Here is a 19,234-nt window from a genome sequence, read left to right as displayed (position 1 = left end):
ATAGCAAGAGTAGTTGTATTTGATAGTTGTAATCTTTGTTGGATAATGGAACTGTAAATTGACAGTGAGGGTTACACGTTACACGTTCTATACTATCAGGAAAGTCCAAGTACGACATTTTCTCGACATCGCCCTCCTACGAACCATTTTCATTGGTAGATCCTTTGTTTGTCCTCCAACGTCACGTCGTAAAAGCGTTTGTGAAGAGCTCGTGCTTGCTACCAATACCAGGTAGGATCTAGTCAGTCATCGTAGAGCTCGAATCGTGGCATTGGACGGAATGACCTGCGCCCGACGGGAAGGAGAGAGAGCGCGCGCATGTCCGGCGACTGCTCGAGGGCTCGTAGTGTCGTTCTCGCCACGGCGGCGACCTCGGCCCACAGCCGCAGCCTCAACGGAACACAAAACGAACGAAGAGTTGTAGTCCTGTAGATTTGTTTGGTTGTTGCGGAAATACAAAAAACTTCACTCGGATCAAACGATGGGTCTCACTTTCTCCCGCGTGTGGGAGCGTATGGTAAGGCAGTAAAGTTATGGCAGTGCAGAAGATAACGAAAGAAAGGTTACGGTCGACGATTGGCGAGTAGCAAAGCTACGGCGACCTGGGTCACGCAGTTCCGCTTACGTAAACTTTTACGTAGAATTTGTACGGAGAAGTCATTCCGGACGGATCCACGGCGTTCCCCTTCGACCGTTGCGAAGACTATCTCGAAGCAATTGGTCATCCTTCTCTCGGCAAATCGACTTTCTCACCATGTGCTCTCGCTGCCTTAATAGTTCGGCAAGAAAGAGATGAGAATCTTGATGGTGGGTCTTGATGCCGCTGGTAAAACTACCATTCTCTACAAACTCAAGCTTGGAGAAGGTGCGTGAAAAAAAAGGAAAATTGGCTCCGTCGCAAGTGCTATTCATCGGAGGAGTGGCAACACTAGGCACTGTTCACGTTTACGTGGTTTATACCGTAATCTAGCTCTTGACTGACCAACTGTCTTTACTCCTACTCAACAGTTGTTACGACAATCCCTACCATTGGCTTTAATGTCGAAACCGTGGAGTACAAGAACATCTCCTTTACAGTCTGGGATGTCGGTGGTCAGGATAAAATCCGTCCTTTGTGGCGTCACTACTACCAGAACACCCAAGGTCTGATCTTCGTTGTGGATTCTAATGATTCTGATCGTATCGATGCCGCTCGTGACGAACTACACCGAATGCTGAACGAAGACGAATTACGCGACGCCGTGCTTCTCGTTTTTGCCAACAAGCAGGATCTTCCCAACGCTATGAGTGCTGCTGAAATGACCGACAAACTTGGATTGCATGGACTGCGTCCATCGTACCGTCAGTGGTACATCCAGGCCTGTTGCGCGACCACGGGTGATGGTCTTTACGAAGGTTTGGACTGGCTTTCCGCGACATTGGTCAAGAGAAACGGATAAAGCAAAATTTACATAAGTAATGATGCGAATACCGTTCTTTTGAACCCGTCACTTTCAGAATAAGTAAATAGCAAACTAAGCGTAGCGTGTGAGAATGTGAAACGTTACCCTATGCACCAGCTGCACTGAAGTTGCAACTCTTCGTTCCTATTTTACGATCGTCTCGAACGGCTGGAGTCGCGGGCACGTTTACCCTTTCGGCCTGCCCCCGCGCCGCCGGGTGATTTCTTCATACCACCCGCAAAGTTACCGCGCGGATTGAAACCCTTTCCGTCGCCCAAGTCCTTCGCATCGTTTTGCTTGAAACGGCCGCGCTTGCCTCCGAATCCGTACTTCTTGTCCATGGCTTGACGCTTCCTGTTTTCCTCCTTTTTGCCGCCGCCACCTTCAATTTTCTTGAGGTAGGTATTGTCGTCATTGTCACCCATCCGACGACCTCGATTGGCGGCGGCCGACTGGGCCCAGTCGTCAACGGCGGCAAAGTGATCTCGTTTGCGTTTCGCCTTTTCGACCAGCTTGTTGGAATGAGATTCCTTGGATCGGAGTTTTTGTTCCTTGTTGGACTTGCGCTGCGCCACGGCTTCAATCTTTTTGTTTTCGTAAATCAAACGATCTTTAATCTTGGCCATGTGGTCTGTGACAAGCAAAATATAAGGATTACGCAATGTGAGATGACAAGGGGGAATCGGCAGGTGGCTACGCGACACATATAGATAGCACACGTACCGTCAGTCTTTACCATTTCCGCAAAAAAGTCATCCGGTCGTCGGAACGGAATGTTAGCTTCCTCACATCTTTTTCGCGCTTCATGCACCGCTTCTAGAGCCATGTCGTAAAAGGCGACTTCACGCTTGAGATCATCGTGAATGTCCAAAGAAGTTCCTGCAGCCCCGGCGGAAGCTCCGAACGGCAGAGCAGTCGGCGGCATTACATCGAAGGATTCTTCCCACGGCATATCTTTCTTTGCTTCTTTCAATTCTTGGATCACAACGTGTAGCGCTTTGGCACTAAAGGCATTCTTTTCTGCCACTGTGTGCTCTTTCGTAGTCTCTGTATCTTCTCCACTTTCTTCCGCTTCGCTGGCGTCCTCTTCCTCCTCGTCTGCGTCAGCCATAAGAGATTCTTTTTTGGAATTTACCGTAGTGGAACTTTGTTCAACGCCATCATCCTCTTTGTCAGAATCCTCTCCGCTTTGTTGATTTTCATCCTGAAACTCGTCTGCCGATTCATCGGGGTCGGCATCGTTCTCAGCGTCATTCAAGTCTACTTCTTCGATGGACTCGTCGTCGTCGAGAGGCTGTTCCGCTTTTGCGATTAGATGATCGAATGACCCGTCCTTTATGGACTGATACAGGGCTTTGGCCTCGTCATTCCATTCCTCTTCTGGTGGCATGGGGCTTTCGTCGTCCGACGACATGGCTTCCAAATCTTGGAGCGTAATTTTCGGCTTTTGTTCCTTATTCTCGACCGCCTTTTTGGCAGCTTTGCTCTTTTTTGACTTGGCTCCCTTCGCCATGATTTTTGCGTTGCAAACGACCTGAAGGGGGTTGGATGCACAACGGTGAACCTCCCAAGACAATAGCGAGAAGCAAGCAATCAGAGACTTTCGTTCTTTGAAAATCCATGAGGTGGATGGAGATGAAGACGCGGTTTCCAGCGAGGTACACGAAGTACAGACGGCCGATGTCAAGAAGTACAGACGACCATCTGCTGACAATGAAATCATTTTCAGAATGAGGTGAAGCTTGAGGGTATGACGTACAGACATTTCGCGAAGAACATGATTTGGAAGTACAGACAACTATTTGTTTACAGTTGTAAAAATAAAACAATTTGTTTTTGAAGGGAAGGGGAAAGATACGCGAACCGACTGTGAAACGGAATCCGTTCGTTTACACGGCTTTTGTCGGCCCTCCGATTCTCCTTGACCGGCGTCTTATGCATTGCGCACTTTCATCGCCGACTTCGTTAGGGTATATAGCAGAGCTCTTACACCAGAATTTGACCAACCTTTCTTGTTTCCGTCTAATTCGGTTTCTATCCGTTCAATTGCAGTTTATATTTACAGTTAGGGAATACAACCGATTCGCCTGAACACCATGCAGTTCTCTCTATGGCTGTCCTCCATGCTTCTTTTCTCGGCGAACTTTGTGTTTGCTTCTGCTTTCGTTGCGCCGTTTCGGACACCGTTCCTCCGATTTTCTGCTTTGCAAGTTGCGGATAGTTTCGCTGATTCTGCTTTAACGATCGCCGATGCCGCGGCTACTCTCCGTGGAGAAACCATTGTCGTCAAGTACGGTGGAAACGCTATGACTTCACAAGACCTCAAAGACATGTTCTGTCAGGACGTGGCAGCCTTGCAGAATCTGGGTATCCGTGTCGTCGTCGTTCACGGTGGAGGTCCCCAGATTAATGCCATGCTGGAAAAAGTTGGAGTAGAATCCCGATTCGAGGGTGGGATGCGAGTGTCCTCCCCGGAAGTTGTTGAAGTGGCCGAAATGGTCCTCTGTGGATCGGTAAACAAAGAAATATCGAGCAAGATTTGTTCAGCGGGAGGTCAGGCAATTGGACTATCGGGGCGTGACAATTCTCTGCTGCAGTGTACGAAACAAATCAATAAGGATGGAATCGATCTAGGTAACGTTGGTGCCGTCAAAACCGTCAACACAAAATTACTACAAGATCTATTGGACATGGGTATTTGTCCGGTCGTTTCCCCCATCGGAACCGGTATCGATGAAGAATGTGATGTCGCATACAACGTCAACGCGGATGTGGCTGCGGGTCGTATTGCGGGTGAACTCAAGGCTGCCCGGGTCCTATTTTTGACGGATATTGCCGGTGTGCTTGACAAGGAAATGCAGCTGCTCAAGAGTCTTTCAGTCAAGGATATTGAAGATTTGATCGAAGACGAGACAATTACAGGAGGTATGATTCCGAAGGTTTCCTATGCAACGTCGGCCGTCCAACTTGGTGTCAAAGGGGCGTTTATCACGGATGGACGAGTTCCTCACGCTCTCATCAAGGAGGTCCTTGGCGGCGGCTCGGACGGGATGGGATCAGGAGACGGCGGAACCGTTGTCACTCTCTAAACCGATTCTTATTAAAACGTAAAGGGCTTCGACTATAGTATCAAAGGCGCCCGTGTCCGTAGTAGTTCCAAATCTATCGTGTAACTATAACACAGTATTGGACCCAATTCTTTTTACATTGACTATGATGCAAGTGTGATCACGTTTTCCATTCTTACATTACATTACTGTTAGTTGTAAACGAACCACAGGTTAAAAAGCAAATCAGGGTTTTGCCTTTATGTCAGTCTTGGTTTGAGATTTTGGACATCGACAACGACGAAACAATGCAAGCGTCAACAGCGTCTTCGTGACGAGAATGGGAGGAGGAAACAGCATTTGTCGGAGAATGACGTTCAGTACAAAATCACCAACTGCTCAGCAGCGCCGCCAATATCGACAGACGAATATGCTATGGTTGCTTGCGGGCGCCATGATGGGCTTTTTTGCCTCATCGTTTTGGACACTAACGTCGTGCTCGGAGCCCGTTTCGTCCACAGCAGCGTCGCGCCTCTGGTCGACTTTCGCAATCAAGACTACACAGCATTCGAAATTCGTCGATAAGGTGTCTCCGTACGCTAAGGATATTATGTCACTTGGGAATGACAAGGGCACCAACAACGACGGATGGTCTACCATTCATGTCTTTACTGGCAACAACGCCTCCCACATTGTGGAAGCTAGCAGCATATCTTCGCAGTATTATGAGCAGACGCGATGGTTTTCTCAGGTCCGTCAGGACGAAGTGGTCAGTCGTCTGCTCCGATACAAACGTGGTGGCTATTTCATTGATCTGGCCGCGAACGACGCGGTTCGGATCAGCAACACGTACGCGTTGGAGCGAGACTATGCTTGGCAGGGCCTCTGTATTGAGCCAAATCCTGTGTACTGGTCCGGGCTGGCCTATCGATCATGCGATGTTGTAGCAGGGGTAGTGGGGGAATCCCGTATGGAACCAGTCCAGTTCAAGTTCCCAAACCGTGCTGGTCCTCAAGGAGGCATAGTTGGAGCCCGTTTTGACAACAAGGAGGCAAGTTCTTATGGGGAAGATCAGACACGGTTCACCGTGCGGTTGGACGAGATATTAAAGCGCTTTGGCGCACCGTCAATCATCGACTACCTATCCCTCGATATTGAAGGTGCAGAAGAATACGTCATGCGAGAATTTCCCTTTGATAGATACACAATACACGTGTTGACCGTTGAGCGACCCGACGAGGCATTGAGTTCTCTATTGGTACAAAACGGGTATAAGGTTTTGAAGCAACTGAAGAAGTGGGGCGAGACGGTTTGGATTCACGAATCCGCGGAAGATATGATTGATCGATCCGCGCTGGATATTGATACAGAGAACTACAAATACAGAGAAAAGCATGCCGTAACTGTGAACTAATAGTAAACTTTTGTTTTTGGTCATGTCGTGCAAAGTCGATCTGCGTGTAACGACCAGATACTTACGGTCGTTGTGAGGACGCCGTATTGATGTACAATAGTAAACTGGTGGCTGATGGAGTTGGGACAACCTCCTGTGGCGCTAGACTCGGTGCATTGGCTCACTGTCATCTCTCCGACAAATCTAAGACACGGATTCACAGACAAAACAGGCATGCGTAAGAGGCGATGCGGGACATTTTGATTTCCCTCCAAGTTGCTTTCGCAGACACCATCAAATTGAGACGCCAACGAAAATGTAACACGAAAAGGCATACGACATTTCCAAGAGTAGCTACCATTTTAGCAGCCCAAAAGTATCATTATGCTTGCAAGGTTGATGAGACCACAAGCACGCTTCTCGCGATCGGTGTTCGATCTTGCTCGGAATAGAACGGGCCAGAGTGTGTAGGAAATTCACTCCTCCGGCTAGCTGGCCAAGCACATTGTTTCTTTCACAAGGAAAGAAACGAAACAGTTCTCTCACCTTTTTTGCGTCGCTTTGCAGAGACCTTGCACGCCAATGGTCAAAGGGCTCTGTTTTTCTATCCGTTCAAGGCAGAATATAATGGTCCGGGGAGAAAATCCTCCGCTCGTTCACGACTTGATTTCGATCGCCGCAATCTGCTCGGCCAAAGTCTCCTGTTCATCTTCGCTTTCAAAATCAGGCAACGCCGGTAGATCCTCTTCTTCAAAAATGACCATAATCCTTAACGTACACGAAGGACATTTGGCAACGTCTTCGCCTTCCCAGAGTTCTTCGAGCGTAATGCGGAACTTGTCCCCGCAGGGACACGGGTAGGTGTAGACGAGCTCGTCCTCGTCAAAGATCATGTCTTCAATCTCGACTTCTTCGTATATGGACATTTGAAAAGCGCGATACGGATCTGTTTAGACCGCGGCGGAACAGTCATCCACTGTCTCTCGCAACGGAACGGAATGGTACTATTGATGAGTGCCCTTTGGTAGTCTCGTTGTTCCGACTATTGTAGTTGTATGGCATTCGTTGTGTGGGTTCTACCTAGCTGGTTGCAGTTACTGCTAGAGTTCACCGTCACCGCCAACCGTGTATCATCGGTCGCTGGGTTTTTGCCTCCCGTGAGAGGATGGGTCGTCGTGGAACGAAGTCTGCACAGCGTCGGCACAGCGTCGTAGTCTTCCTCTGGGATTCACAAGAAATTGCTTTTCGCTTGTCGCATTCCCAATTCCTTCCATCAAGACGGAGTCGCATCCTCCAAAAGCCCACGGTTCTGGACTTCGTAAGTACGCTACCTCATGACCCGTTCCAGCGTGCACCGCACAAAACGCCATCGCTCGACCAACGAGAAAACGATACCAGTGTGTTCGCGGTCTCTCACGGCATGAGTCGTCCAGGACGTATGTAGTGTGTGCGTGCCGTGTGTGCCGCCACCCCTGCACTCGTAAAAACGGCCTCTGCACCGTACCGTTGGTGGACCGTACCGCAGCCTCCCGTGCCCGTGCACATGTGCACATGTGCACAGGCACAGGAAACACCCACATACACTCACAGTCAATCCTAGACACTCTCTCTGTCAATCCACCAAACCGCTCTATCCAACTCTCCGGAACGACACAAATAGGCCAAGATGAGCGACAGTGAGGATTACCATATCGAAAGCACCGATGCGGGTGCTTCCGCTACCATTCCGATGGAAGCGGGACAGATCAAGAAGGGAGGGTACGTTCGTTTATCCGCACCGAAAGGAAACCGAGTTCGGCCAAGCAAGCTCCCCAGCAGGATGGAGCACAGACCCCGTAGACTATCGTAGTCGTTGCATCGCGAACCATACCTTTTGTGGGATGCGTTTGGGATGGACACGAATTGCCATTGCGAGCGAGCGTCATTCCGTCTCGACCTACGCTACGCTACGGAATCGTACCGATATATCGCGAGAGACTCGCGTTGTTGTTGTTGTTGTTGTTGTTGTTCCCGTATTGACATTTCCCGTCGCGGCGTTCTCACAAAACTGCTCGTTTTCGGTTGCGATTATTGTCTCGGAACATACAGATACATGATGATCAAGGGCAAGCCCTGCAAGGTTCTTTCCATCTCGGTCTCCAAGACTGGCAAGCACGGACACGCCAAATGCAACTTTACCGCGGTCGATATTTTCACCGGTAAGAAGCTCGAAGATATGATTCCTTCCTCGCACGGAACCACCGTCCCCATTGTCAACAAGAGCGACTGGGAAATTATTGACATTGAGGGCGATGCCCTCACGCTCATGGATGAAGGTGGCAACCAGAAGACCGACCTTAACCTCCCCACCGTCCCCGAGACCATGGCAGAAGAAATTCGCGAGGCCTGGAGCGGTGGTGAAAACCAGATTACGGTGTCTGTTCAATCCGCGGTCGGCATTGAACAGATCATCTCGTACAAGAAGGAGTCCTAAGCTTGTAGTAAAACAATATCTGCTTTTGCGTCGAAGAAGAATGGCTTCCTTCTTCTCCCATATTTCCACGGAGATAGTCTAGTGTTTGGAAATGGAATAATCCCGTATGGGTATCGCTAGCGACTAGTCTACATTCGTTCGGGATTCTACAATTTTACTATTTCTTTCGGGTGGCGGCTCCGCTCTGTTCCTCGGGACGTGGCTCCGACGCCGCGGTTCCTTTCGCTGGCTGCTCCGTCGCGTGCGAAGGTGCGCCGTACAAGTGTAGTTTTTCGTATTCGTCCGTATCCACGTACTTTTGATCCGCCTCGTTCAGTTGATGTCGTCGTTCGGCCGCGTCCTTGGCCAGCAAGTCGTCGAATTGGATATGTTCGGCATCCGTCATGACGTACGGACTAAAGGCGTCCGAGGGAAATGTTCCGTTTTCCACGTCCGCTTTGAATTCGAGCAATCCTTCTTGAATCATGTGTCCCACTTGGGCGTACTTTTTGCAAAACTTGGGCACGAACTGGTCGTGATGTGGATGTGAGGTCATACCCAGCATGTCGTGGTACACCAAGACTTGCCCGGATGTGTGGGGACCGGCTCCAATCCCAATGGTGGGAATCTCCAACGTGTCGGTAATGGACCGGGCCACGTTGGACGGTACACATTCCAAGACAACGGCAAAGACCCCGGCATCCTGCAAGCGCAGGGCCTCGTCGACGAGCTGCCGTGCCCGGACTGCGGTGCGTCCCTGCGCTCGAAAGCCTCCTAGGACCGAAATGGCCTGCGGTGTGAGACCGACGTGTCCCATGACGGCGACACCGCCTTCGACGATGCGCTGTGCCGTCTGGGCGCGTGCCTTTGATCCGCCCTGGTGGTTTTTGATTCGGGTTACAAGATGACGAGGGTGAGCAAGTAGAGACGAGATGGCGATGACGCGTTGGGGTGACGACGAGCTAGTAGGTACGAGGTATACCGTTGCGTACCTCTAGTTTGACGGCGTCCATTCCGGCTTCCTTGACAAAGGCGTAGGCATTCCGGAGTGCCACGTCCGTATCTTGATATTCGTAGGTTCCAAAAGGCATGTCTCCCACCAAGAGAGGGACCTGCGAAACTTGAGAAGCGACTGCCGTAACTCCCCGTTTGACGGTGGCACAGTGATGGAGCATATCCCGCAAGGTAATTGGTTGCGTATTCTCGTAACCAAGCTCCACCATGGCGACGGAATCGCCAACGAGGAGAATGTCCATCCCGGCACGTGCCACGTGCACTGCCGAAGGATAGTCGTAAGCTGTCACCATACTGATCTTCTTTCCGTGTCTCCGTTTGGACGTGAGTGACAGCGCCGACACTTTGGTCATCGTCCGACGCTGGATAACGCTCGGGGAGAGGAGTGAGAAGGGACTCTCTATTCGAAGCATAGGCGCATCTACCCGACTCCATCTCCGCAGGGCCGAAACACACCGGATCGGACTCGAGCGTACAGCGTTCATTCCGCCGGTTGACTGTACAAACAGAACTGAAAAGTGTGCTTGGCTCCGGTAGGAGCCGCTTGGGGCATCGCTCTCTTCTTCGTCGTCTCATGGTCCAATGCAAAAAAGCGGGTCTCGATGTCATCCGTAACAAGACCCGGATTTAGAATGTACTCCCATCCTTAATTAGTTTGGGCTCTATGTCAATATCACATCAATACCGGTTGCGCGCCGGCAAGTATCCCAAATCCACGCGCCAAAACCAGAACGTACAAGGACGACCTAACTACCTAAAACTCTGCACACCTACAGTTAATCGAAGCTACGCGAGCAACGTTCGTTTGCGTTCCGAGTCTGGACGACACTGTACTGTTAGGTCGGTAGTACCCTTTTACAGATACCCTTGAATTAGGACTAGGTTACCTCACAATCAGGGTACGTCGACTACGGCAATGAATGCCACCGAAACCACCCACGAGGGACTGTGAATCCGTCCCATTGCTTGTCATTCTTTCGTTGCTTTCCTTGCTTTGCTCTTACAGTTGGTTATACACGACGTTTTGGTCCAGCTTATTGCACGTTTACACCACTCAGAGTCAATTAGTCTCACTTCCGCTACTCCTCCTAGTCAGCAGAATCATCATCATCATCCACATGACGCCTTCGACGACGGCTCCTGCTGCGGCATCGCATTCCTCTAAGAACGGCACAACGTCGTCCTCCAAGACTCCTTTGCAAACCGACGTTTTGGAAGAACGCTTGATAGACGCCGAGTACAAGATTTGGAAAAAGAACACGCCCTTTCTCTACGATTTCGTCATGACGCACAGTCTCGAATGGCCATCCTTGACGACGCAGTGGCTTCCCAAGACGCACACGGCGGGTCCCAACGCCACGGAACATTCCTTACTCATCGGTACGCACACCACCGGCGAACAGAACTATCTCATGATGGCGACCTGTGCTTTACCCAAGGAACAACCCGTGGTACCCGCCGATAGTAACGACAACAACAATAACAATTCCACGAAAGATACAACCGTCAAACAACCCGCACCGCGTTACGACGAAGAAAAGAACGAAATCGGTGGCTTTGGCCTCGCCCATTCCGCTGTAGGAAAAATTGACATCAAAGTCAAAATACAGCATCTGGGAGAAGTCAACCGGGCTCGTTACATGCCACAGAACCATTTCATTGTCGCTTCCCGCGGTCCCAATCCCGAAGTTTACATCTTTGACCTTTCCAAACACCCCTCCGTGCCGTCTCCGCAATCCACCTTTTGCCCACAGGCTGTCTGTGTCGGACACGCCAGTGAGGGCTACGGCATGGTTTGGTCCCCCCATCAAGCCGGTCTCCTCGCAACCGCCAGTGACGATCAAACCGTCAAGGTGTGGGACGTGAACACTGTACTCCAATCTCCACCAAGTACCGGGACGGACAGCGGTGGAATCCAAGTCGCCGCCCATGCCACACTATCGGCGCATCAAGCGACCGTCGAAGACGTCGATTGGCACGCACACGATCCCAACATGCTGGCATCCGTCGGTGACGATCAACTCCTCGCCATTTGGGATTTGCGGGAACCTTCGAAACCGCTACGCTCCAAACCCAACGCCCATGATCGGGACGTTAACAGTGTCGCCTTTTGTCCGCATGACGAGTATCGACTCGCGACCGGTAGTGCTGACCACGACATTGCCATTTGGGATTTGCGCAATCTCGATACGTACGTACCACACCGTCCTACCGTCGCGTGAAGGGTGTCCAACATACACACACACAAACAGTCCATCGGCAGCGCCGTTTATCTGTACTCCTCACAATGCTCTGTTTATTTCCTTGCATGTACTTTACTTCATATTTCTACCCTCCCAGTCGTCTCCACACGCTAAAATCGCACACGGACGAAGTTTACAACCTTTCTTGGGCCCCGCACGCCGAAGGCGTACTCGCTTCATGCTCGGCCGACCGACGCGTGGGTGTCTGGGACTTGTCCCGCATCGGTATGGAGCAAAGCGTAGAAGACGCCGAAGACGGTCCGCCGGAACTGCTCTTTCTGCACGGAGGGCACACCAGTAAGGTTTCCGACTTTAGTTGGAACGTCAAAGATCCCTGGACCATTGCCAGTGTCGCCGAAGACAATATCTTGCAGGTCTGGAAAATGGCCGAGGAAATATATGTTTTGGAAAATGAAGAAGAACTTCCAGACGAATCGGACGAGGAAGACTTGGAATAGAGAAGATAGGACAAAGCGCAACTACGGGAACTACTAGTAAAGCGGTTGGCTTTATTATCGTCTACCCTTTACCGTCGTCTTCTATTGAAACGAATCCTCGTCTCCGTCGTCCTCATCATCTTCTTCATCGCTATCGTCGACCAAGGTAGCTTCAATGACTGTGGGGTCGTCGCCAATATCTTCGGCCAAATCCACCAGCGTCATGGTGTCTTCAAGTAACCGCCGCATCTTTTCCACGTCCACATTATCAACATCCAGGGAACCGTCTTCCCCACGTGGAATAACGTCCGGCGTCGCCTCAATGTCGACAAATTCAAAACCTAAAGTTGCGGCCAGTTCATCCATCTTGCCCGCATCGTCTTCTCGAAGTATGGAAACCACGTGCCCACCGTCACCTAGTACGCTACCGAGCTGCCCAACTCGTCCCACTCGACCCGCCAAGTGCACGTATTCCCTGGGATCATTCATCGGCAAATAAAGCGTGTAGACGTGTGTCAGAGCGGGAAAGTCCAGACCCCGTACAGAATTTGCGGTTGCCAACATGACGGATGTTTCGTTGCGTTTGAACTGATCCATAATGGTCAAAGGATTAAATCCAATAGTCGGAAGTAGTACGCACAACTTGTGTTCTCCCCACATGGTATCTCGCAATGGCACGATTGCTTTCTTGGCTTGTTCCTCGTCTGGAAAGAAAACGACCACGCGCGGCCTTTGTACCGTGTTAAAGGCGACACCGCTGTCACCCGCTTCTTTCACGGTTTGATCGTAGGCTTGCAGCTCTTTGCGTAGCAGTCGCGTCAAAGTCAGTAGACCGGACGAGTCGTTGGGGACAACTGCTCTCTCGTGTTTCAACCCAGGATACAGGCAAACGCTCAGGTCTTTCAGACTGGCGCTCTTTTCTCCTCCAGCAATCCGTGCGGCGTCGGCCAGGGGCTCCTCCGATTGCAACGCGGCAAATCGTGTTGCCGTAGCAATGCAACTCTTGCCTTGCGGCAAAATACGTGACGCCACGGCCAGATTGCCTAACGCTTCCGTCACGCTGGCACCGACCAAATAAGTCAGCCGCGTATACTCGCGCTCTTCGGGATCGTCATCAAAGAGACGCTCTAAATCTTTGGCGTCCGTCTTTTCAAGCGCCAAATCAGCTTCGTCGTAAATGATCACTCGTAACTTGGAAGGCAGCACATCTTCATCGTCCATAAGTTTGCCTAGGTATTGGGGAGTGGTAATGGCCACGTCTGTTTGCAGTTTCAGACCAAACGATGCCTCTTCATCGTCCAGTACACAACCAATGCGAATACCTTTGGGGCCTTTGTACTTGAACATATTGGCTCGTCCCGTGAGAGCAGTCGGATCGTCCTTGATGTTACCGCCCACGAGCTGGTACAATAGCATGGCCGTTTGTACGCCCAATTCTCGTGTGGGCACTACAATGAGTGCCAACGGACTCTTGACGTCCTTTCCCGACTGACCCAAACTCGACATGGATGCGCCCGTAGCAATCGCGCCGCTCTGGCGTGTTTGTTTGCGGCTGTTGGAACGAATCATTGGCGAAGTTACAACGGCCACTCGGTCCAACAAATCTCCCGTGGTGTCACCCACGGCTTCTTCGGCACCCACCCGAATACGTTGTCGCAAAAACAGGGAATCACTTAGCGTGCTCAGCAGCGGTACCAGATAAGCCAAGGTCTTGCCGGACCCGGTTGTTCCGCTAACGACGACACCCATGTCCCTTTGATGCACATCTACGCGTTCTTCCAACGACACTGATTCCATCACTTCATCCGTGGTATTCAGAATCGCATTAACGGCTTCCATGGCGTTAATCTGGATCGTCGTGGGAAAGGTGTAGTTCAAAGAATCGAGTCGATCGTTCAACCACGGTGCCGCACCCAGTCCCTTCCAACTCATGCGGCGCCGCTGTTCGCGTCGGGTAGCCTCCGGTACAGATGGATCGTCACCGTACAATCGACTCAAAACAATATTCGATACCCGCCCGGCTTCTACATAGTCCTCCTTTTGGACGGCGTCACGCAGCAGTGTATGTAACTCGTTCAAGCCGATTGAATTTTCCACGTCGCTGAGACCACTGTGCAATGCCAGCGTTCGTCGGCAACGAGCAAAAGTGGTAGACAAAGTGGTACGCGATCCCTTACATACACTGACACTAGCAGAAGATGTCCAAAAGGAGAGGGGTGATACGCCCGCTGACGTCGGTCGTGATGAGTGGGACGGAAAGGGTGAGGCGAACCAGGCAGCGACACGGAGAACTTGGAGAAGGAATATCGTAAACGAAACGACGTTCTGCCGTCGATTCCCTGATGCTGTGATAGAGGACTTCATTTGAGTTTTCTTGATTTACAATTAGGACGCACTAATGTATAGCTCTTAGGGAGGACGAAAGATGCCAGGTCAAATTTCCGGAACGAAAATTGTGTGCGGAATGTGATTGCATCTGTCGGTCGAAATGTACATTCAGAAAGAACGTCGTACACATGCGTGACACGGCTCCGATGATATCTACTGTTAGTGTCAATAACAGCAATCTCCAGCTGGAGGCCTCAAGAAACCTGGCTTCCAGATACTATCTAGGGCTGGCCGGCGAATTAACAGAAACTGCAACACCATACGCAACCTACGAAACAAATATTGGTCTTTTCACTATACTATTCGTGTAACGTTACGAGAAACCCGCGAAAGCGAGTGACACTACCAACAACCTTTCGATTCCTGCCGTTGCCGCTGCCGTTCCTCTTTAGTAACGATACGGTTGCTGCTGGTAGTGCTGCTGTGGCTGTGGTGGTTGTTGTTGCTGCTGCTGTGGAGGCGGACCGCCGTACCCACCTTGGTCGTAGCCGCCACCACGTTGGACGGATTGGTCGTAGCCACCACCACCTTGAGATGATTGGTCATAGCCGCCACGTTGGGATGATTGGTCGTAGCCACCGCCCCCACCGCTGTTGCGATTCGCGTACGGATCGCCACCGCCGCTGTTGTGATTCGCGTACGGATCGCCACCACCGCTGCCACGGCTGGCGTACGGATCGCCACCACCGTTGCTGCGGTTCGCGTACGGATCCTCCCGTCCGCCCTGGTTGTATCCGCCATTGGAGGACCGGTAAGGATCCCCCGAGCTGCGGGTACCGCCACCGCCGCGATCGCGTTGCTGAGACAGCAAGAGTCGACGAATGCCTTCGTGTACAGGCTTAAGCGACGCCAAGTTGGGGGACGATATTTTGATCGGATTCCGCGCCACGGGCAATACCACAATGTACTTCCACGGGTGCAACTTGTTCTTGTACTTCACCATTTGGGGGCCTTGCCAGTCATTCTGAATACGAGCGCCTTGCAAGGAAAATTGCTTAACCTTGACCGAAACTGGACGACGAGCTTGTGTTTCAATAACGGCAATGTCGTATTCGGACTGAAAGAAAAAGAAAAAAAATAGCAAGGTGAGCCAAGGAAGGCGTGTGGTTCCCACGTAACGACATCTCCAGCGATACAGACATATCCAACGATACTGAACGCTTACTTACCTTGGATCGGTACATATTCATCATCCAGGGTTGCGCAATGATGCCACCAATTACAATGTACTTGGGTTTCCATTCCTTGGCGCTGTTGGGCGCGGTCGTTTCTTTCGTGTCGTATTTGACCATGTGTTCGCCTTCGGCCGTCACGACATCGGTCCCGGGGACGTAAAAGAGCAAGGGCAAGGGACGCGGTCCTTCCTTGATCAATCGCGAGGCTTCCTTGGGGCTGCGCACGTCCACCCCGTTGACTTTGAGCAAAATGTGTCCGAGTTCAACTCCGGCCGAGCGCGCCGACGAACCCTCGACGATAAAGGCAACGACGGGGCGATCCGCGAGACTGTCTACCATTTCCTTGTCGGTATTCAAAAAGAGCGAATCGGTCAATTCTTGTGGTTTGAAGAACATGACCCCCAGGGTTGGGGTAAAGATACGTGCATCGTACCATTCTCCGCCGGGAGGTAGTCCATCGTCACCCTTTTTTTCTTCCGTCTCGGCCTGGGTGACGAGCGCTTGTGGTACCGCGGCAGGAGCGGGTGCGTTGGCGGAAAAGGCTCCAAAGAAATCATCATCGTTGGCGGCCGTGGGATCGGGCCCGGCAGGGACGAGAGCGCGTTCTTGCGAGGGTGCGGGAGCGGCGGACGAATCAAAGACGGAAAAGGGATCCACCGGAGCGGGTGGGGCAGGCTGTGCGTACTGTGCTTGTTGTTGCGGTGGTGGCTGTCCGTAGGGGTTGTGTGCTTGCTGTGGTGGTGGCGGCTGTCCGTAGGCGGGTTGTCCGTAAGCGGCGTAGGGATTGGATTGAACGTGCGCTGGCACCAAGGCACCGGCGTCGGGTCCGTAAGGGTCCGGTTGTCCGTAGGGCTGCGCGGGGACGGAGCCGTAGGACTCGTACGGTTGTTGCGGTGGTCCTTGCGGAGGAGGTGGTGATCCAAAGGCAGGCTGATGTTGCGGAGGAGGAGCACCGTAGGAAGTAGCGTCCGGTGGCGGCGGCGGTTGTCCGTACGCGGGTTGCGCGTAGGGATTGGCGTCGGCTTGCGATGGAGGGGGAGGACCATTGGGACCCGCAGATCCCCAAGGATCCGCCGGATACTGTGGGGGTTGCGGAGGTTGCGGGGGGTGCGGATCCGGTGGAGCACCCGCACCCATCCCAGCACCCGCACCCGAATTGCCAAAGGGGTTTCCCTCGTCTACACCGGGCGGATTCGGAGCCCCCGCGTAGCCTCCTTGCGCTCCATAGCCTCCGTAGGATTCGTTCGCGGTTGGCCCCGGAGGAGGCTGCGGGACTGGCGGCACGTTGGTGCCGTACGGATTCGGAGCCGCGAACGTCGGCGGAGGAGGCTGTCCGTACGATTGGGGCGCCCCGTAGTTTCCGTAAGTTGCACCCATCGGAGGCGGCGATCCCATTGCTGCGGCAGGTTGGTAGTTCGGTGGCGCTTCCGGAGGCTGCTGCGTGTGGGGGACACCCGGTGGCAACGACGCTTGAAAGTCCGACGTGAACTGATCAAAAGGATTCGACATGGTGAACACCAATGGGGGTTGTGATCACAACAACGAGAACGATAACTAGGAAGACGAGGACAGCAACTCCAAGCCTGACTGTGAGTCTCGACTCGTACTCAACGGTTTCTTATCTCGGCCTACTGCGGACTACCAACGCAACAAACCAAACCCAACGACAACAACAAACTCGAGGAATGCCGTCAGGAGCAGTGTAGTAGGAGGTGGAGTGGTTGTGGAATACTTGCTAAGGGATTGACGGTGAGTACGCGGCAGCAAGCTCGTCGGGGAGTCAGTGATACGAAAGGGTGGTACTGATCGTTGTCGTTATTGTTGTAGTACAGAGGTCAGTGTCGTTGGGCGCTCTGGATCCGCAACGGATCTGTCGAACAATCGATCGATCGATCTTGCGTATTACGTACGCTGCTACGCTATTACTACCACTCCTACTACTACTACCAACAGTAAAGCTAGAACGGAAAATGGCTCTACTACAGTAAGTGCATCTTGGTCGCGAGCCGTCGTTACTGTCCCGTGGCGGAGTGTGCCGTAGAACCACTACCACACGATCGTTTACCTACTACCCGACGTACCACGCATTGGTTCGGTACACTGGCGTAGGACAGTCGTTCCCTCGGGACGTTCGAATCTACGACAGCCAACGGAGTTTCGCGATTCGGTAGCGAGTACCAAACGATGGAGAATTCTCTCTCCTACACGATTGACACTTATCTCTCCCGACAGTGAACACATCCCAAGTCTTGTGCGAAAACGTTAGCTACACGCTGGCGATCTCAACGGATGTTGAAAGGCCTGTTGTGCATCCGTCCGTCCTCCTACGGAATCCACGAATTCCCCGTAACCCAACTATTATCTATGCATGGACAGACGGAACGTCAACCCTCCCCCCCCCCTATCCATTGACCACGAGGGAGAAAGAATAACCATCAAAGCTAGTGGCATTAGGCTACTTCTAGCTAGCCACGGAGGTAGGTCGATACGTACACGATGCTTGCAAACGCCTTCTCCTCTGGATGGAAACAGAATAGACGAGCAAGGATACTTGAATGAATAAATGATGCATATGGTCCCAAAAGGTGTACCTATTCACGTTTGATTGTCACGATGGACGACGACGAAACCTCCTTTCTGACGAACCGGAATGACAAAGAAATACAACCATACACGGCCGCTTCCAAAAATATACAAACATCTCTAATCAGCTCGTTTGTTCTTGCACGGCAGTACCGCCATCCCAACGGTTGCTACTGCGCATCGTGGCCATCGCCTGTCGTACCGTGATGTTTTTGATAAATCTTGACCAGTACCCAGAGATTCGCCACACTCAAGACGCCTATCGTAAAGTACAAGCCGAGTTTGGTTTTCAGCAGTTTCCGACTCATCCCAACCATGAGTCGTTTCGCTTGAGCGGTAACTCGCTGCACGGCTTCCAGATTCAGATTGGCGTTCTGCAACTGCTCCCGCTGTTGGCCCATCTGCATTATCGTGTTCGTTCCAATGTACTCCGTTTCCGCCAGAATCGATTGCGATTCCCGCAGCAAATCGTCTGATGAGGAAATCAGGCGGTCCATATCGTGCGGGGAGCTCTCAATATCCGGAGCCTGATAGAACAATTCTTCCCGTCCCGTATCGTGCAGTTGCCGTTGCACTTCCTTGGCCAACGGAGCCACGTCACGTTCAAGCTTTTGCTGCGATTCCTGAACACGGTGCGGATCGCCTGCAACTTCAGCCAGCCCTTGCATGGCGGTCGCGCAGGCTTTGGCTTCCCTCAACAGACGTTCACATTCCGTCAAGGTGGAACGGTTCCGTGTACTGCCGGCCAGAAAACTACGAATGCGGGACAAATTGGCATCATATTCCTAGGAAATCCAAACAATCGAAACATCGCAAGTGTCATCGAAAAGTGTAGACGTGTGAGAGACGGGTGTATAGCGCCTATGCATATCAAATAGGATTGCCCACTGGATCAATGGGATTGGGTTGACCGGCACCAAGAATTCGACGCAACCAACTCAAGCTAACTCACCCGTTCGTAGTCTTCGTACGACGCAGAAGACATGTCTGTCTAGCCAATAAAATGGAAGAAACCAAACAGCCGCCAGTCAGATACTGTTGATTACAATCTAACATAAAC

The 19,234-nt window shown here is 51.9% G+C and overlaps 9 protein-coding genes across 9 annotated transcripts; 4 read left to right on the top strand and 5 right to left on the bottom strand.

Annotated features, from left to right (window-relative positions):
- The first annotated feature begins 412 nt into the window (after positions 1-412).
- Positions 413-1,554, top strand: Arf1 (predicted protein). Its single transcript, XM_002177483.1, has 3 exons — positions 413-517; positions 778-865; positions 1,009-1,554. The coding sequence occupies exons 1-3, from the start codon at positions 482-484 to the stop codon at positions 1,437-1,439; spliced, it is 555 nt and encodes a 184-aa protein (XP_002177519.1). The 5' UTR covers positions 413-481; the 3' UTR covers positions 1,440-1,554.
- Positions 1,555-1,891: 337 nt separating this feature from the next.
- On the bottom strand, positions 1,892-2,313 carry PHATRDRAFT_8777 (predicted protein; the record flags this gene model as incomplete). Its single annotated transcript, XM_002176946.1, has 2 exons — positions 1,892-2,073; positions 2,166-2,313. Coding segments are annotated over 2 exons (330 nt in total), but the record flags the coding sequence as incomplete, so codon positions are not given.
- Positions 2,314-3,538: 1,225 nt separating this feature from the next.
- On the top strand, positions 3,539-4,570 carry PHATRDRAFT_43249 (predicted protein; the record flags this gene model as incomplete). The annotated part of the gene is made up of 1 exon (XM_002177482.1): positions 3,539-4,570. The coding sequence occupies one exon, from the start codon at positions 3,539-3,541 to the stop codon at positions 4,529-4,531; it is 993 nt and encodes a 330-aa protein (XP_002177518.1). The 3' UTR covers positions 4,532-4,570.
- A 2,049-nt stretch (positions 4,571-6,619) lies between these two features.
- PHATRDRAFT_8694 (predicted protein) lies at positions 6,620-6,808 on the bottom strand (the record flags this gene model as incomplete). The annotated part of the gene is made up of 1 exon (XM_002176945.1): positions 6,620-6,808. A coding segment is annotated over one exon (189 nt), but the record flags the coding sequence as incomplete, so codon positions are not given.
- A 672-nt stretch (positions 6,809-7,480) lies between these two features.
- On the top strand, positions 7,481-8,388 carry PHATRDRAFT_17954 (predicted protein). Its single transcript, XM_002177481.1, has 2 exons — positions 7,481-7,640; positions 7,971-8,388. The coding sequence occupies exons 1-2, from the start codon at positions 7,549-7,551 to the stop codon at positions 8,353-8,355; spliced, it is 477 nt and encodes a 158-aa protein (XP_002177517.1). The 5' UTR covers positions 7,481-7,548; the 3' UTR covers positions 8,356-8,388.
- A 337-nt stretch (positions 8,389-8,725) lies between these two features.
- On the bottom strand, positions 8,726-9,701 carry PHATRDRAFT_8765 (predicted protein; the record flags this gene model as incomplete). The annotated part of the gene is made up of 2 exons (XM_002176944.1): positions 8,726-9,211; positions 9,327-9,701. Coding segments are annotated over 2 exons (861 nt in total), but the record flags the coding sequence as incomplete, so codon positions are not given.
- Positions 9,702-10,357: 656 nt separating this feature from the next.
- On the top strand, positions 10,358-12,049 carry NURF-55 (chromatin assembly factor subunit c; the record flags this gene model as incomplete). The annotated part of the gene is made up of 3 exons (XM_002177480.1): positions 10,358-10,812; positions 10,846-11,539; positions 11,689-12,049. The coding sequence occupies exons 1-3, from the start codon at positions 10,467-10,469 to the stop codon at positions 12,047-12,049; spliced, it is 1,401 nt and encodes a 466-aa protein (XP_002177516.1). The 5' UTR covers positions 10,358-10,466.
- An 8-nt stretch (positions 12,050-12,057) lies between these two features.
- Positions 12,058-17,549, bottom strand: PHATRDRAFT_43245 (predicted protein). Its single transcript, XM_002176943.1, has 3 exons — positions 15,586-17,549; positions 14,818-15,473; positions 12,058-14,138 (listed from the first exon to the last, which is right to left on the bottom strand). Exons 1-3 carry the CDS (start codon positions 17,098-17,100, stop codon positions 12,131-12,133), a joined length of 4,179 nt encoding a protein of 1,392 aa, XP_002176979.1. The 5' UTR covers positions 17,101-17,549; the 3' UTR covers positions 12,058-12,130.
- Positions 17,550-18,280: 731 nt separating this feature from the next.
- On the bottom strand, positions 18,281-19,002 carry PHATRDRAFT_43244 (predicted protein). Its single transcript, XM_002176942.1, has one exon. It carries the CDS (start codon positions 18,840-18,842, stop codon positions 18,345-18,347), a length of 498 nt encoding a protein of 165 aa, XP_002176978.1. The 5' UTR covers positions 18,843-19,002; the 3' UTR covers positions 18,281-18,344.
- Positions 19,003-19,234: the final 232 nt, after the last annotated feature.

This window comes from Phaeodactylum tricornutum, chromosome 1, assembly GCF_000150955.2.
Source record: "Phaeodactylum tricornutum CCAP 1055/1 chromosome 1, whole genome shotgun sequence".
NCBI lineage: Eukaryota > Bacillariophyta > Bacillariophyceae > Surirellales > Neidiaceae > Phaeodactylum > Phaeodactylum tricornutum.
Note: the sequence above shows the minus strand (reverse complement) of the source record. Positions and strands in the feature narration are given on the sequence as shown.

Excerpts from the sequence above, each read along its gene's own strand:
- PHATRDRAFT_43244 (XM_002176942.1), bottom strand. The coding sequence starts at position 18,842 with ATGCAAGGGCTGGCTGAAGTTGCAGGCGATCCGCACCGTGTTCAGGAA.
- PHATRDRAFT_17954 (XM_002177481.1), top strand. The coding sequence starts at position 7,549 with ATGAGCGACAGTGAGGATTACCATATCGAAAGCACCGATGCGGGTGCT. Across the intron at positions 7,641-7,970 it reads GGACAGATCAAGAAGGGAGG|ATACATGATGATCAAGGGCA; the intron begins GTACGTTCGTTT and ends CGGAACATACAG.
- PHATRDRAFT_43245 (XM_002176943.1), bottom strand. The coding sequence starts at position 17,100 with ATGTCGAATCCTTTTGATCAGTTCACGTCGGACTTTCAAGCGTCGTTG. Across the intron at positions 15,474-15,585 it reads TGAATATGTACCGATCCAAG|TCCGAATACGACATTGCCGT; the intron begins GTAAGTAAGCGT and ends TTTTTCTTTCAG. Across the intron at positions 14,139-14,817 it reads CAGCACTACCAGCAGCAACC|TGGTCTCAGCGACGTGGAAA; the intron begins GTATCGTTACTA and ends GGCATTGCACAG.
- Arf1 (XM_002177483.1), top strand. The coding sequence starts at position 482 with ATGGGTCTCACTTTCTCCCGCGTGTGGGAGCGTATG. Across the intron at positions 518-777 it reads CCCGCGTGTGGGAGCGTATG|TTCGGCAAGAAAGAGATGAG; the intron begins GTAAGGCAGTAA and ends CTGCCTTAATAG. Across the intron at positions 866-1,008 it reads CAAACTCAAGCTTGGAGAAG|TTGTTACGACAATCCCTACC; the intron begins GTGCGTGAAAAA and ends CCTACTCAACAG.